The sequence below is a fragment of the Hyperolius riggenbachi genome, chromosome 2 (assembly GCF_040937935.1).
Source record: "Hyperolius riggenbachi isolate aHypRig1 chromosome 2, aHypRig1.pri, whole genome shotgun sequence".
In the NCBI taxonomy this organism is placed as follows: Eukaryota; Metazoa; Chordata; class Amphibia; order Anura; family Hyperoliidae; genus Hyperolius; species Hyperolius riggenbachi.
Genome location: NC_090647.1, coordinates 63,203,992 through 63,220,647, shown reverse-complemented (window position 1 = coordinate 63,220,647; position 16,656 = coordinate 63,203,992). Strand labels below are relative to the sequence as shown.

General features: G+C 41.4%; 1 protein-coding gene across 2 annotated transcripts in view; it reads right to left on the bottom strand.

Annotated features, from left to right (window-relative positions):
- Positions 1-16,656, bottom strand: part of CNTN5 (contactin 5) — a 1,437,092-nt gene that overhangs the window by 469,580 nt on the left and 950,856 nt on the right. For both annotated transcript variants that reach the window (XM_068266844.1, XM_068266845.1), the window contains exon 9: positions 12,195-12,398. In XM_068266844.1, the coding sequence (XP_068122945.1) occupies positions 12,195-12,398 (204 nt within the window). The remainder of the gene's footprint in view (positions 1-12,194; positions 12,399-16,656) is intronic.

Sequence of the window (16,656 nt, the reverse complement as noted above, 5' to 3'; positions counted from 1 at the left end):
TTTCCATTACTGGTTTAAACAGTGTAAAAACGTTTTATTGAGCTGGTTTTATTGCATTGGCTATTGAATCATGAGTGCTACAGGTAGTGATTCAGAACTGCATTTGGAACAGACGTTCCGAAAAATTGTGGAATTTATATTTATACAACTAAAATATAATGAGGAAGTAGATGAATGGATAGGCAGAATGAGGAAAAGTGTAAAACAGGAAGCTGATTGTATATTTCAATCTAAAGGTATGGTGGATCACTATCTTTCATGTATGATCACAATAACCTCGGATTCCGAACTGAAGAAGAGGTTGTTAGGCGCCCTACCCTCTGTGTTATATGGGTTATTAGAGGTAGATATTCTTGCACAATCTAGGAAAAAAGAGATTGTACAGTTGAGATCCCAATTGCAAGGAACAGAGGGAAACGTCCAATCATTGAACTCCCAGTTACGGGATGTGGAATCAGATCTTCAAATTATAAGGGCTGATAGAGACCAATTAATGATTGATATTTCAGACAGGGAGGTAGCGATCAAAAGTCTGGAAAGAGACGCCGAACGGAATCGTGAAGCGCATCGCAGACTTAAACAGGATTTTGAAGAACTACAACAGCAGTACTTCAAAATCCAACAGGCAGGTAGACTCGATAGATCATCCAGCCCTTGCCCGCCAGTACTCACTCCATATGACCTAAAATGGCAAGGCATGTTGGATCGTATGGAGACGGTATGTAAGACTATGAATACCATAATCGATGACAGTACAAGGGTCCCTAAAGATCAACATTTGGATTCCTCTCCAGAGAGAGATATGCAAATGAGGGCCCCTAGGTATGATGATTCCCATAAAGGTCACGACTCCCTTGCTGATATCGATTCAGATGAATTTGAGGCTGATGAAAGAAAGCGGAAATCCAGCCCTATCCCAAGAAGGGGGAAAGGTACGTATAAAGGGGTTTCAAGCAGGGGAAATAATCAGTACTCCCAGGAAAAGCAGAGCTCGGCCAGCATCATAAAATTCTTAAACACCGCTGTGCCAAAGTTCACTAAAAAGGGTTCAGCGCAAATCGCATCCCACTTGGAGTTATATGAATCCACCATGGATTCTTTAAATCTGTCTGAAGCAGACAGGATCAGATTTCTCCCATGGGTTTTTGATGACAGATACCGCCACTATTTCACCTCATTTAAAGAGCGGGGTATCATTAGATGGCAAGCAGTTGCACACGAAGTGAAGCTTGAGTTTGGGTCGTATCGCACTAACTCAGAAGCAAAACGAGATGTGTATCGACTTACTTGTCGACCCGATCAGAGCCCCCGAGAATTCCTTTCCGTGCTAAAAAACTCTTACAGTTTAGCATATCGGAATCCTAACTGGGAGTCTCTTGATTTTAAACAGGCATATTACGATGCATTGCCTACCCAAATAAAGTTAAGCATGGCCAATGAGTTAGACTTCGGAAACTCCCTAGAGAAAATGGTTACCTCAGCGACACTGCTGTTCAACATCAGTGGGAGTTCCAATGTAAGTGGGAGAAACAACAAAAAGTACCCAGAGCGCAGAGTAGAAGAAACCAAAGTGAAAGCGGACCTAAACCTTGAATCCCAGCAGAAAACCAGTACTGTAAAACCTCGGAAAACAAGCTCACACAGTTAGGCGTATGTTTGTATTTTAGCTCCTCCTATTTTCCCAGGAGCATTACATTTACATTTTTGATTTTATATTTATTTTTAAACAAGTTATACAAACATTGACAAAACGCCCGACAATCCAAAGATCCATCCTGGTTGATCTGATCTGCAGATGATTGTCCGTTAAACAAGGTGTGTATGAGATCTGCAGATATAGACTATGAATGTATTTTGTAGGTACTGATCTTTTGCAGGAACTGATCTTTTGCAGATACTGATCTGTTGCATGTGTACAGCATCTTTGTGTGCAGCATCTTGCAAAGATTTCTATCTGATGGGGAGTTCAGCTCCATAGAATAGACTGTGTAGGTATGGCTCTCATACTACACGGAAGGGGGTAAAATTGGTCTGTGATCTTTGATTTTCCAAAGACTTTTATCTGATTTGTGTACCCACCTTTATTCTTCTTGCTTTAAGGTTGAGGCACGTACTCTATTAGATAGATAGAAGATGCGGCGTATGCTACGACGTGGGTCGGCTAGTAAAGAATAAAAGCCTTGCTGAGAATCCCCTATGAAGAGATGGACTAGTCCAAAACCTGTCAGATTTCTACTACCTACTGTAAGTGACAGCAACACAGGAGAAAAGTAATTTATGGCTCATTTTACTCTGGAAAAAACATACTTCTTATTTGTCTATGTGTGCACATATTTTAAATGTTACAATTTTTGCCATAGTGCCCCTTTAAGTAATTACAGTATATAGCGCCAACATATTACGCAGCGCTGTACAGATTATATTGTCTTGTCACTAACTGTCCATCAGAGAGGCTCACAATCTAGTCCCTACCAGAGTTATATGTCTATGTATGTATTGTGTAGGGCCTGTATCATAGTCTAGGGCCAATGTTAGGGGGAAGCCAATTAACGTATCTGTATGTTTTTTTGGGGGATGTGGGAGACAGGAGAGAACAAACAAATTCCTTGCAGATGTTAACCTGGATGGGATTCAAACCAGGAAGCCAGTACTGCAGGGCAAGAGCGCTAACCACTATGCCGCCATGCTACTGGATGGTCTGTTGGTTATTCCCTACCAGGGGCGTAACAATAGGGGAGCAGCCATGGTAGAGGGGCCCAGTTCTGTTGGGGAGGGGCCCAACTACTTACCCTCCCTTCCTCTGATACAGGGGACTATACTTCAGATCAGTGTGAAGATCATGTTGGCCACACTTGTTTTATAACCCTTGTGAGATGGGCCCCAAGGCCTTCAAGGGGGCCAAGGGTAGGTGTGTAAACATTAGGGAGGGGGGCATTGGGCCTCATCAAAGCTTTGCTGGGGGGGGGGGGGGCAATGAACTGTAGTTACACCACTGTTCTCTACTTACCAGTAATTGACTCTCTTGTCTGTGAGGTTTTTTTTATTTTTTCAAGGAAGAGAATAGTGGTTGTTATATACACCAAATTTAATTACAGTAATCAGCTAATAATAATATCTGGGATTTGAACAGGGAATCCAGCGCTGCAAGGATATCTATCTGTCTGTCTTTCTATCTATCAATCAACAAATAATAGATAGATAGATACTGGATGTATGAATTGATGAATAGATAGCGAGACAGACAGATAGACAGCACGGTGGCGTAGTGATTACAGTGCTGGATTCCCGGTTTGAATCTCAGCCAGGGCAACATCTGCAAGGGTTTTGTATGTTCTCTGCGTGTCTGTGTGGGTTTCCTCCGGGCATTCCGATTGCCTCCCACATCCATAAAACATACCAGTTGAGTTAATTGGCTCCCTCCTAAAAATTGGCCCTAGACTTTCATAAATGCACTACACGATACATACATAGACATATGAGTATGGTAGGAATTAGATTGTGACTGTGAGCCCCTCTGAGGGACAGTTAACTGACAAGACAGTATACTCTGTACCGCGCTGCGAAAGATGTCGGCGCCATATAAATAATAATGATAGATAGATAGATAGATAGATAGATAGATAGATAGATAGATAGACTGTACACTGCATGTATTTCATTAGACAGAAATGTTTCTTATCTCCTCTGGGCACCAAATAGGATTCACTTTATAACAATTACCAACAGGTAAGAAAAAGTTAATATAGTAATACATTATTACAAAAGGGAACTTCTAATCCTTTTGCCGTAAAGTATTAAATTGTTTTTATAAGCTTCCTGGAGGTGAAATTGAATTGCCAGAAATGAATGATTGTCAAGGACATTCTTACAAACGAGATATTCATTTCACGGGGAAACCATCCAAGGATTTTTCTTGATGTTTTTATTTAATTTGTTTGGTATCAATGAAGATAAGTTTCCCTGTGAGAGATGTGCGGAGCGGAGTAAGAGACTGATAGCGGCGGAATTCATAGGATCTGGCAGAATCTGCCATAGAGATTTAATATCATTCTCTATTTTCACAGATGGAAATATAAAAGGGATGTGACTTGATTGGTGCGCCTCATAAATCTGTCTCTGTAACCTGTCCAATGAATCACAATGGATGGACACGGGCTTGACCATCATTCCACATCAGGCTAAGAGGTCAGGCCAAGGTCATTTCCTACTTGGATCATTAAAGACTGAATGGAGTTGCCCGAAACAGTAGTATGTCAATGAAGGTCTTCCCGACCAAAGTTCTCCCGTTTACTTTATTATTTAATGTGACTATGGCCTCAATTCACTAAGATCATGCTGGAGATAATAAGGCAAGAGAAAACTTACCTCCACACAGTGAGAGAGTTATCTTATCTCTTCATTCCTTAATTTTCCTCCTCTGTAGTTAATTTACCTCCTCTGTAGTTAATTTACCTCCTCTGTAGTTATTTTCGCACGCAGTTAATAAACAGCCTGTCTTTAACTGTGGAGTTATTTTAAGGATTAAAGCGTTAACTTAAAGACAGAAGAGGTAACTTTAGGTTTGCCTGAGGTAAAAGGTTTCCTGAATACGACATGCCTTATCACCATGGTGACCACTCTAGAAACGTTATTAAAGACAGGAGATAAGCTTAGTGAATTGAGGCCATTGCCACTTTAAATTTGTACACTTTAAAAAAAAAACTTTCAATGAATGATTACCGCTATAAAGCAATCATTCACTTGTAAACTTGTGCACACACGGACACGTGGGGTGTGCATGCATGGGAGCCTGCATGCATGTGTACAAGCATGAGGTGGCATTAAACAGAACCTAAACTGAGAAGACAAAAAGAAAGACATAGAGAGCTCAATATAGTGTAGTATGTATTAGATTTGATGGATAGTGTAAGTAAGTAAATTGATACTCACAAACCAGGGTTACCCGATAGGCAACTACTGTAAATGCAGGTGGGGAGATTAAAGCTAATGGGAACCGGGATTTAACTAAAAAAAAGTCAAATACTCACCTAAGGAGAGGGAAGGCTCGATCCTATTGAGCCATCCCTCTCCTCTCCCGGTGGCCCTGGTGCTGTGCTGGCTCCTCCGTACACATCCCCCGCCAAAGGGACTTCGGAAGTCTTCGGGAGCTGAGTCCTCCCGAAGACAGGTGGCGCACACGCGAGTGCATCATAGAGGGCGCGCGCGCGTGCGCAGTGTAGAGCGGCCCGGCATTTGCGAAGCCCCCATTCGGCCGGGAGACAGCAGTATTTGACTGAAACGGTCGAATACCGCTACGTGGGAGCCAGCACAACAGCGGGGACTGGGAGAGGAGAGGGAGTGCTCTATGGGACCCAGAGCCTCCCTCTCCTTAGGTGAGTATCTGACTTTTTTTTCTTAAACGGGTTCCCATTCACTTTAAGACCTGTCCTCAGTCAATATTAAGAAGTCGCTCTCTGTAGAACAGAAAGAAGGGGGTATATCACCCCTCCACCAGGGGTGGACACAGGTATCGCAGGAATTGAGGTGCCAACCGAATAAAATATGCTAAAAACTTTAAAATTGTTGATGAGGCAGTGGTGGACTTACCTCCTCAAAGCAGACATGAAACTGTCAATTTTCAAAGGTTTAGATTTATTAATATACTCCAAAAAACAGTTGCAACACGTTTCGCAGGTGTGGCCATGCTTCATCAGGCAATAAAGGATGGAGCATACAGCCACAAGTGTCTATGTCTCAGAGGTGCTTGGTTGATGGGGGGGGGGCAAATCGATAGATATAAAGGCACCTTTGGAGAAAAGTAAGTTAATTGCATAGGGCCAGTGTATGCTTCCTTACAAACATGGCAAAAGACCACCATTTTGGCCTCGTACATAAGCCTCTGAAGTTTTTTATTTATTTTGTATATGTGATAGAAAATCCTGAGGTTTCTTTGAAGTCAGTGTCTAATTGTATGAGTAAGAACTGTTGAGATGTTCAATTCACCTGCAAAAAGAGTTCATGGAAAGGCAATTGATTTATCAGGTGATCAATGTGTACTTTTCTAATTGGCTGGTCACAATTAGCCTACTCAGGCAGGAAGAGTGAACCCATTAGCACATGATCATCACGAGCCATTAAGAAAAGTACACATCAATAGATCAGATATTCACATACAAACAAAATGCATGGCCAGGATGTTACAAGCCTGGGAAGGGAAGGTCAAGAATGATATCATTGTTTTATCCAGACTTTATGAAGATACTTGACAAATATGTAAGGATGCTCAAAGCAGCAAACCCATGCTTTGTATTATAGATATAGATCTGAGTTCCTGATTTTTTTTTAAAATGTATTTATTTCCATATGAACGCTTGATCTCCCTTTTAGTGCACCAGCCCTGATCTGAGAGGACAATGCACACATTTACCTTTCATAGTTACATAGTTACATAGTTACATAGTTATTTTGGTTGAAAAAAGACATACGTCCATCGAGTTCAACCAGTATAAAGTACAACACCAGCCTGCTCCCTCACATATCCCTGTTGATCCAGAGGAAGGCGAAAAAACCCTTACAAAGCATGGTCCAATTAGCCCCAAAAGGGAAAAATTCCTTCCCGTTTCCAGATGGCAATCAGATAAAATCCCTGGATCAACATCATTAGGCATTACCTAGTAATTGTAGCCATGGATTTCTTTCAACGCAAGGAAAGCATCTAAGCCCCTTTAAATGCAGGTATAGAGTTTGCCATAACGACTTCCTGTGGCAATGCATTCCACATCTTAATCACTCTTACTGTAAAGAACCCTTTCCTAAATAAATGGCTAAAACGTTTTTCCTCCATGCGCAGATCATGTCCTCTAGTCCTTTGAGAAGGCCTAGGGACAAAAAGCTCATCCGCCAAGCTATTATATTGCCCTCTGATGTATTTATACATGTTAATTAGATCCCCTCTAAGGCGTCTTTTCTCTAGACTAAATAAACCCAGTTTATCTAACCTTTCTTGATAAGTGAGACCTTCCATCCCACGTATCAATTTTGTTGCTCGTCTCTGCACCTGCTCTAAAACTGCAATATCTTTTTTGTAATGTGGTGCCCAGAACCGAATTCCATATTCCAGATGTGGCCTTACTAGAGAGTTAAACAGGGGCAATATTATGCTCGCATCTCGAGTTTTTATTTCTCGTTTAATGCATCCCAAAATTTTGTTAGCTTTAGCTGCAGCTGCTTGGCATTGAGTACGATTATTTAACTTGTTGTCAATGAGTACTCCTAAGTCCTTCTCCAAGTTTGATGTCCCCAACTGTATCCCATTTATTTTGTATGGTGCTAGTCTATTAGTACGTCCAAAATGCATGACTTTACATTTGTCAACGTTGAATTTCATCTGCCATGTATGTGCCCCTATAGCCATCCTATCCAGATCCTGTTGCAATATGGCACTATCTTCCTGAGAGTTGATGATTCTGCACAATTTTGTATCATCTGCAAAAATAGCAACATTGCTCACTACTGCATCCACTAGGTCATTAATAAATAAATTGAAGAGCACTGGACCCAGTACAGACCCCTGTGGGACCCCACTGCTAACAGTCTCCCATTTTGAGTACGATCCATTGACCACAACTCTTTGTTTTCTGTCCATTAGCCAGTTCCCTATCCATGAACACAGACTCTTCCCCAGTCCTTGCATCCTCAACTTTTGCACCAGACTTTTGTGGGGAACAGTGTCAAAGGCCTTTGCAAAGTCCAAGTATATCACATCTACAGCATTCCCAATATCCATATTAGCATTCACTACCTCATAAAAGCTGAGCATGTTAGTCAAACAGGACCTGTCTTTAGTAAACCCATGTTGATTCTGAGAAATACGATTATTTTCTACTATGAAGTCATGTATAGTATCTCTTAGTAACCCCTCAAATAGTTTGCATACAACTGATGTTAAGCTTACAGGTCTATAATTTCCTGGATCTGATTTTTTGCCCTTCTTAAATAATGGGAAAACGTGGGCTGTACGCCAATCCACTGGGACTCTGCCAGTTGCAAGAGAGTCACAAAAGATAAGATAAAGGGGTTTAGCTATAACTGAACTTAATTCCCTTAGGACCCGAGGATGCATGCCATCCGGGCCAGGTGCCTTGTCTATTTTTAATTTATTTAGTCTTGCCTTCACTTCTTCCTGCGTTAAGTATTTAATATTACAGTTAGAAGATTGAGACTCTTCCGCCTCTGTAGTTTGCAACAGTGCTGTTTCTTTTGTGAAGACAGAAGCAAAGAAAGCATTTAATAACTCTGCCTTACCTTGGTCATCCACCATTGAGTTCCCCCCCTCATCCTTTAGGAGTCCTATACAGTCAACCTTTCTTTTTTTAGAGTTTAGAGTAGGACGCGTTGAGGGAGGCCGGGCAGCGGGCGGTTCAGCGGTAGTACCCTTGTGGTACTTCCGCCCTTTCTCTGACCTCACGTTCTCTGCATACGAGGGTACGCGTCACGCGTACCCTCGTATGCGTCATCACGCAGAGGACATGAGGTCAGAGAAAGGGCGGAAGTACCACAAGGGTACTACCGCTGAACCGCCCGCTGCCCGGCCTCCCTCAACGCGTCCTACTCCGACTCCTCTTCCTCAGTCACTTCATAGTGCCAGCCAGCCACTGCAGCAGCCAGCCACCACCACCGGTACTATTTTACTTTCGTCAAACTTTTGTATGGGGAAGCGGGCAGAGGGGGGAGCGCTAGCGGAGGGGGTGGGGGGAATTTCCGCCCCCCCCCCCCCCGCGATTGGGGCATGCTCCCCCCTTATGCCTGCGACCCCATAGGGGGGCCGTATTCGGCCGAACAGGGGCCCTGTTCGGCCGGGCATTCAGCAGTTCGGGCGAACCCGAACAGTTTGGCCGAACACCACCAGGTGTTCGGCCGAACTCGAACATCACCCGAACAGGGTGATGTTCTGCAGAACCCGAACAGTGGCGAACACTGTTCGCCCAACACTAGCCAGAGGTGCCTGGCTCTTCTACTGACCACATATGCTATTGCTTCATTGTTATTGCCTGATGAAGCGGGATCAATCCTGCGAAACGCGTTGCATATTTGGAGTTCATAAATAAAATATATTGACTGTCTTTACTACAGTCGTTGTGTGTCTACTTGGAGGAGGTAAGTCCACCACTACCTCTTCTATTTACCAAGAATGTGTTTTTTAAGCTCATTTAGCTTCCTTTTATCCTTTTGGCGCCTCTGTTCTCCTGCATAATATCCATGCCAGTGTTTAGGATGGACAGTGAAATGGAGAAATGTGTTCTACTTGATGAACCACACCTTTCATGATTCTGTCCCAACAATTAATTATAGCTGTGCCAAAAATGTGGGAGGACCTTGGTCCTTGAAGACTTGAGTTGGACATCCCTGCTGGAGAGGTTTTCCTTGTCATCCGAGCAGCTCACACTGCCACTGTTAAGACTCTGCTGAGCCCCGACAAAAGTATGCTTTTCGGTGGTTGGGGTAAGTGGGGCCAAAATAACTATAACTTCTGAGTCCTTACCCCATGGACTCACCAGGAGTCACTGAGAAGTCCATGCCAGTAGTTTGGGGGTGGTCGCAAGATTTTGGAGAAACAACCCATTTGTGACTTGGATTCTTGGTTTCACAATATTGTTTTAGTTGGTGGTTAAGCTATCCTATTACTGTGCCACCTACCCTAAACATTCCCCCTTCTAGCATGTCTGACAGTGATTTATTTCCCCTCATTTGAAAAAAGGTGCCCTGCCCATAAATGATCCAATTTCCCAAATGATCAACCATTAGAACCATTAGAATTAGATCATAGATTAGATCATTGGATTTGAAACGATCATTTAGGCCCACCAACAGATTAGAAATTGATAAGCACTCCGATCAGACAAAAATAATCTTTCCGGAATTCAGATCAACAGAACAATCCAGAGAACGATCGCTCATCACTGAGTTGGCAGCCTTAACAGCACCCGATCGACCATACATTTGATTGTTTGGGATATTGTAATGTTAAAGCGGAATATAACCCTGCATTTCAACTTTGCTCTAAAACATTATTTACAGTATATTATATGCAACCAGCATTTTTTTTTTACTAGACCAGCATTGGAAGGGTTACACAGGGCTTTAAAGTTCCTTTAGATTTCTGCAGACGCATCCGAAGCTGAAAAGAGATACATTTTGTTTACAGAAATGTATCTAAGTGTTGAATGACTCATCTCTCTGACTGAGAAGGAGCTTGGAGGACTGCCAAAGAGTGTGTAACTGTTTATCAATAGATACATAGAATGTAACAATCTGAACTTCTGCATATCTCTCCACGGAACTTGAAACGTCTGTGTTTAACCCTTCCAATGCTGGTCTAGTAAAAAAAAAATGCTTTTTGCATATAATATGCTGTAAATAATATTTTAGAGCAAAGTTGAAATGCAGGGTTATATTCCGCTTTAACAGGCATCTTTATTCTCCACATGTTGACGAAACTCTAACTCCACTTCTTGGATGCTCAATCCTAACCTCCTTAACGAAGCATTCTCACAAAAAAAATTGTAACATTTAAAATACATGCATATAAAATGTACACTTCTTCCAGAGTAAAACGCACCATAAATTACGTTTCTCCTATGAGGCTGTCACTTACAATAGGTAGAAAAAGCTGACAGATTTGACAGATTTTAAGCTAGTCCATCTACTCATGGGAGATTCTCAGAATTACCTTTATTCTTTATAAAAGAACACCCTGGAAAAGATCTATACAAAGCTGTCAACCAGCTTTACTACTTGCTTGCCAACTTTTTGGACTGAACCACTGCCGTTCAGCAAGTTCTTTTTTTAAATAAATAAGTGAGAATCTCCCACAAGGAGATAGACAAGTCCAAAACCTTTCAGATCTGTCAAATTTTTACTACCTACTGTAAGTGGCTGCAGCATAGGAAAAAAGTCATTTACAGTGCATTTACACAGGGAAAAATTTATATTTATATGTGTTTTTTTTTTTTTTTTTTGCTATAGTCGCCCTTCAAAGCAATACCTTACTCTAATCAATATCCCTAAACAACACTAGCCTTTTGACCCAAAGCAATTCAACTTAGCTCCTCCTAACCTCCCATTAACCAATCTTTACCGGTTCCGGACCGAAGCAGTTGAAATCTATGTCCTGCATGTGGCTGTGTGGATCTGACATGATGTAGATTTCAACACTCATCGTCACGCGGTTCCGACGCTCCCGCCAATTGCGCTGCTGTCTTCCCACCGCAGATCACTCGCCCTGCCATCTCTATGATGGTAGAGCTATGTGAGCCGGTCAGGAGCCGATTTCATTGGCTCCTGACCCTGTCATCACTGTAAGCCAATCTCATTGGCTTACATTGATTGATTGACAGCGTCAGGAGCCAATGAAAGCGGCTCCTGACCTGCTTGCACAATTCTGCCATTATAGGGACTGCAGAGAGAGGGAGCTGCGGCAGTGACAGAACGGTGTGTACGGCGGGAGCGGCAGATGATTGCGGTGATTCGTGGGTAAGCGCTGTTTTACTGTGCCAGCAGTCTCTGGTCCTTAAAGTGGATCCGAGATGAACTTTTACTCATTGCATAATTGTGTTCCTTTCCTATTGTTTATAGGGCATTCCTCAAGCCAAATAAATTCCCTATAAACGAAATAAGCCACACCCACAGGTTTTCAGAGAGCCTTGGCATTTTTAGACAGTAGCAAGGGCTCATGGGAGCTCAGTCTGGGCAGGAGGAGGGGGAGGTATTACTAGCCAGAGATTTCAGAGGCAGAGGGGAGGGATTAGGTTTTTGTGCTCAAGATGCAGATAAGCCTGCCTCTGTGTAATGTTTACAAGCAACATGGCTGCTGTCATTGTATTACAGAAAGAAATAATCATATTCTATTGAAGATGTTTGCAGCTAGATTTGCTGTATAAACTAAAACTAATCTAAACTTTAGATAAGATATATAGACAAGTTACTTGTTATAGTTAGTTTTTCATCTCAAATCCTCTTTAAGGGGGCAGAGACTGCTGGTACGGAAGTAGTTAATAGTGGTTGAATTGTAAAAGACCTGCCCTTGAAAAAGTACTGCTCTTGATTCACAGCAGCATGGACATGACATAATATTTCAAGACCTAGATAAGAAAATAATACAAAAAACAAATAATGGTTCATCAGGTTCATCAGGTTGGATAGGAATGACCACTTACCGTCATCGCGCAATGTGAGGGGTGTCGGAGGGCTCATGACTCTTGTGTTGGTAAGCACATTCTTTACATGACAGATATAGCTTCCCACATCTGAGGCCTGCACTTTGGAGATGTACAGATTTCCCGTCTCTTGTGAGATGAACCGCCGACTATCTTCAGCCACAAAAGAGGGGTACTCATTGAAAACCCAGCTGTAGGTGATTTCTAGAAAGAAAAGAACATTCAGCTTGAGATCAGGTGTAAGCCTAATTTCACTGTGAAAATACTAAAGCGTCCTGATGAAAACCTGAGGAAAGATTCAAGATTCAAAAACTTTATTGTCATTATGTGACACAACAAAAATACTTTTCATGACAACCCCACGGTGCATATAGGGAACATAGGCCCATATGCAATCTACTTTTTCTCCTTAGTTTTCTCCAAGTTTATATTTTCATACCTTGGCCCCTATGCAATTGATTTTTTTCATTTTCTATTTAGACCACTTTTTTCCACACTTTGCAATTGAAAAAAATAACAAAAAGTATGTTAAAAAGTACTATCTAAATTACTTTTAGCATGTTCTTGCTTTCTGATGTTTTATAAGGCATTTTATTGACAAGTTTGAAAATGAGGAGAAATAGGAGAAAACTCAGGAGAAAAAGTGAATTACATATGGGTCCTTGTCACAAAATGCTGTTTAAACCACCAGCATGCAGACAAATACTCAAAATAGTTTTGATAGTACATTTTCACCTACTGTTGGGTACTTTTTTTAATTACAAAATACTTAAAAGTTATTTTACAGAGAATATAAAAATTATGTCCTAGGTAATAACTCAGGAGAAAACCATAGTGATAGTAACAAGGTAGAAATATTAGAAGTTATACAAGTATGCCACGTACTACAAATATTAATTTGTACACAGTGTATTTCAGACAGGAGTCAGAGTTTATCAAGTATATGGCAGAAGGGAAAAAGCTGGTTTTCAGTCTGTTTGTATGCGGATTGATCTAAAATGTCTACCTGATGGAAGGAGCTCAAACAAGGCATTTCCAGTGTGAGTGTTGTCCTTGATAATGTTTTTTGGCCCTTCTCATATAGTTATACATAAAAATCCAGAAGGTCCGCACTCTCAGGGAATCAAATTCCAAGTTTTATTCAAACATCATGACACAAATTCATTCCAAATACCAACGATTCGTTGCGGGGCCCCGTGGGGTCCCCTTTGTCAAGGCAACACAAACAGAATGGTGACGTTGCCTTGACAAAGGGGACCCCACGGGGCCCCAAAACGAATCGTTGGTATTTGGAATGGATTTGTGTCATGATGTTTGAATAAAACTTGGAATTTTTATGTATGGCTTATATGGGTCCCAGCACCTCCACCGTGGTGTGCAATCCTACATCGACTTGTGGAATTCTCATATAGTTAGTCTTATACAAGAGTTCCAGTGATGGTCGTCCAGTGGCGATAATGACTTCTGCTGTTTTAACAACTCGTTGCAGGGCTTCTCTACCACCCTTGGTGCAACTGTTGTACCAGGCCATTATGCAATTGGTCAAAACACTTTCGATAGTGCATCTGTAGAAATTAATCAGCAGCTTCTGTGGGAGGTTAGCACACCTTAGTTTTCTCAAAAAGTAGAGGCATTGTTGTGCTTTGCTAGTTACAGCTAAAGCATTGTCAGCCCGGGACAATAAACTGAACATATAACATATAAGATAAACTGAACATAGTGAGAAAAAGTCTTAGAATAAAAACTGCATCAAAAAATTGTTCAAGAGCTATATCCAGAAAAATAATATACAAATCAATCACCATTATTGCTATAAGTGTGAAAAGGAAATTGTTTTCTAATAAAGGCTGTCCTATTGGTCCCTATACTGTATTCACACGGCAAAGTAATTCAGACCTGTTCCACCATGCCACCTGCAACTCCTAAGTTATGCAGCATGTCACTGAGGCTGGGCATTGTACAAACATGCAAGTGTGAATAGTCCCTTACTGTTCAATAAGTGAGCTGCTTGGGTATTCTGTCCAGGGCTGGATTTAAGCCAAGGCCACATAGGCCATGGCCTAGGGCACCACAGGATTAAGGGCGGGTAGGCAGCAGGCAGTAGTAGGGGCAAGGGACACTTGGCTACCTACATTGGAGGAAGGGGGATCATCATGCAATCTATACTGTAAGGGGAGGGTCCACTGGCTTCTTGTACTAGAGGCAAGGGGGAGGGGTCATCAGGATACCTATACTGGAGGGAAAGGCGGGTCTTCAGGCTACCTAAACTGGGGGAGCGACATCTGGCTACATATACTGGAGGGAAGGATCAATGAGCTACCTATACTAGAGGGGTTCATCTGGCTATCTATACTGAAGGGGGCGGCTGAGTACAAATCCAGCCCTGATTTTGTCCAAGCCCTATCCCATAGAGCCATATCAATCCCTACCATGTACTGAGGAGGACCAAAAGTCTTAAACAGGTTGTCTGCATGTTGGGTTGATGTGGCTGTGTAAATTTTATAAGCTATAGGCTTGCTATACACCAGCGGTTCTGGATGTGAGCCTGGCTTCAGAGATAATTTGAATATTCAGTAGTGATGCATTGTGGGAGACCACAGTCATTCAATTAAAGCTGAATTATTACAAATACCTGTATCTGTTTTAAGAAGGCAAACTACACTAAGTGTGTTTAGAGCAGTAAGGCTACATTATTGTGGTACATTGAAGTGCGACATAATGGACGCATTAAACGGCACAAAACCTTTGTGACGTTCACAGCGTGATGCGATCTAACAGATCTAATGCATCCCAATGCATTGCATGCAGTGCTTTACTGCAAAACGCCACAAAAACAGTGGCAGTGAAGCATGTTTTTAATGGACTGTATGCTTTACTGTATGCGTCGCAAAAGGTCATACAACGTGTGGCGTGCCTTTTCCATTTTGTTGCATCCTGCTTCCACAGGGAACACAGCCTAAGTTTGGGATGCTATTTGAAAGAAAATCCTTCTTCTTGCATGGCTTGGCTTCTAGGAATGAAAATTTAAGTATGTGGCGGGCTGACGTATAAAGATTTGTCCATTCAAAGAGGAAAAAAAAGACAATAAAAGCAGCCTGAAGCCTTGCATTGGTATTCAGGGGAGACGAGACATAAACTTATTTCGCTGACCAGGAGGACTGTTATTTATAAAGTTTTGCTTGCAGTTGAGTTTAAAACATTACAGAGAATGTAAAGCTGACATTTTTCTCCATGAAAGAACATTCTTGTTTACAAAATTGTCTCCCCGGAGCTCTTCATCTGCTTTATGAAGGTCATTTTTAAACCCTTTAAAAATAGCCAAGTTATTTCCATTTATATGAAAACTTTACAGCTGGGCAAAAATGAAAATCGTAATGCCTTGGCGATAAGTACCTGCTGGAAGAATAAGGTGCTTAATAAAATGAAGTGCACCTGTCACACATGGGTGGCTGAGGTAACCACTTTGTGGGCTGCACCAAGATTCAGCCAATCAATTTTCTAGCACCTGTCATAAACTTTAAAGGGAACCAGAGGTGAGAGACATATGGAGGCTGCCATATTTATTTCCTTTTAACCACTTCAGCACCACAGGGTTTTTTTGCTTAAAAACCAGAGCAATTTTCACATTTCAGCGCTCCTCCCATTCATTCACCAATAACTTTATTGCTACTCATCAGATGTAAATGATCTATATCTTGTTTTTTTTTGCCACAAATTATGCTTTGTGAGGGTGATATTTGCTTTTAGTAATTATGCTATTATCTGTGCATTTTAAAGGGAAAAATGAGAAAAAAAAAGAAAAAATACACTATTTCTCCATTTCCATGCACTATAGTTTTCAAATAAACAATGTTACCATAGGTAAAACCCACACATTGTATTTGCTAATTTGTCCTGGTTATCTCAACATTTAAATAATGTTCCTAGTACAATGTATGGCGATAATATATTAGTTTCTGCTTTGTGTTTTTTGTTTTCTCATTGTACTCTATCAGTAATTAAAAGCCCTTATCTTCATGATTAACAGTAATACACTCTCATGGCATACATATTTTAAAAGCTAAGTCCCTAGGGTAACTATGTATTTTCTTTTCAATGCTGTCACTTTTGTTGTTTTTTACAAGTATTTATTTAGGGGTATAGAGTACATGAAAATAACAGTTTTATTGCTTTTCATTCAGTTTTCCGGTAAAAAAAATCACATGACTTAGCCCTCAGTTGTCAAACAACACAAAATTTATTCTCTCACTTGTCCCGGTTAAAATGATACCCTATATACATAATCAGATAGCTTATTGGGCATACAGCACACTGTTTACCACAAGTACGCCTATCTACTCCCCTGAGCTTCAAGTAAAGTTTTGTGGGGAGTAGATAAGCGTAGCAAGGGAGGTAAAGTGGTTAAACAATGCACATTGCCTGGTTGTCTACTGCCTCTAATACATTTAGCTATAAACCCCGA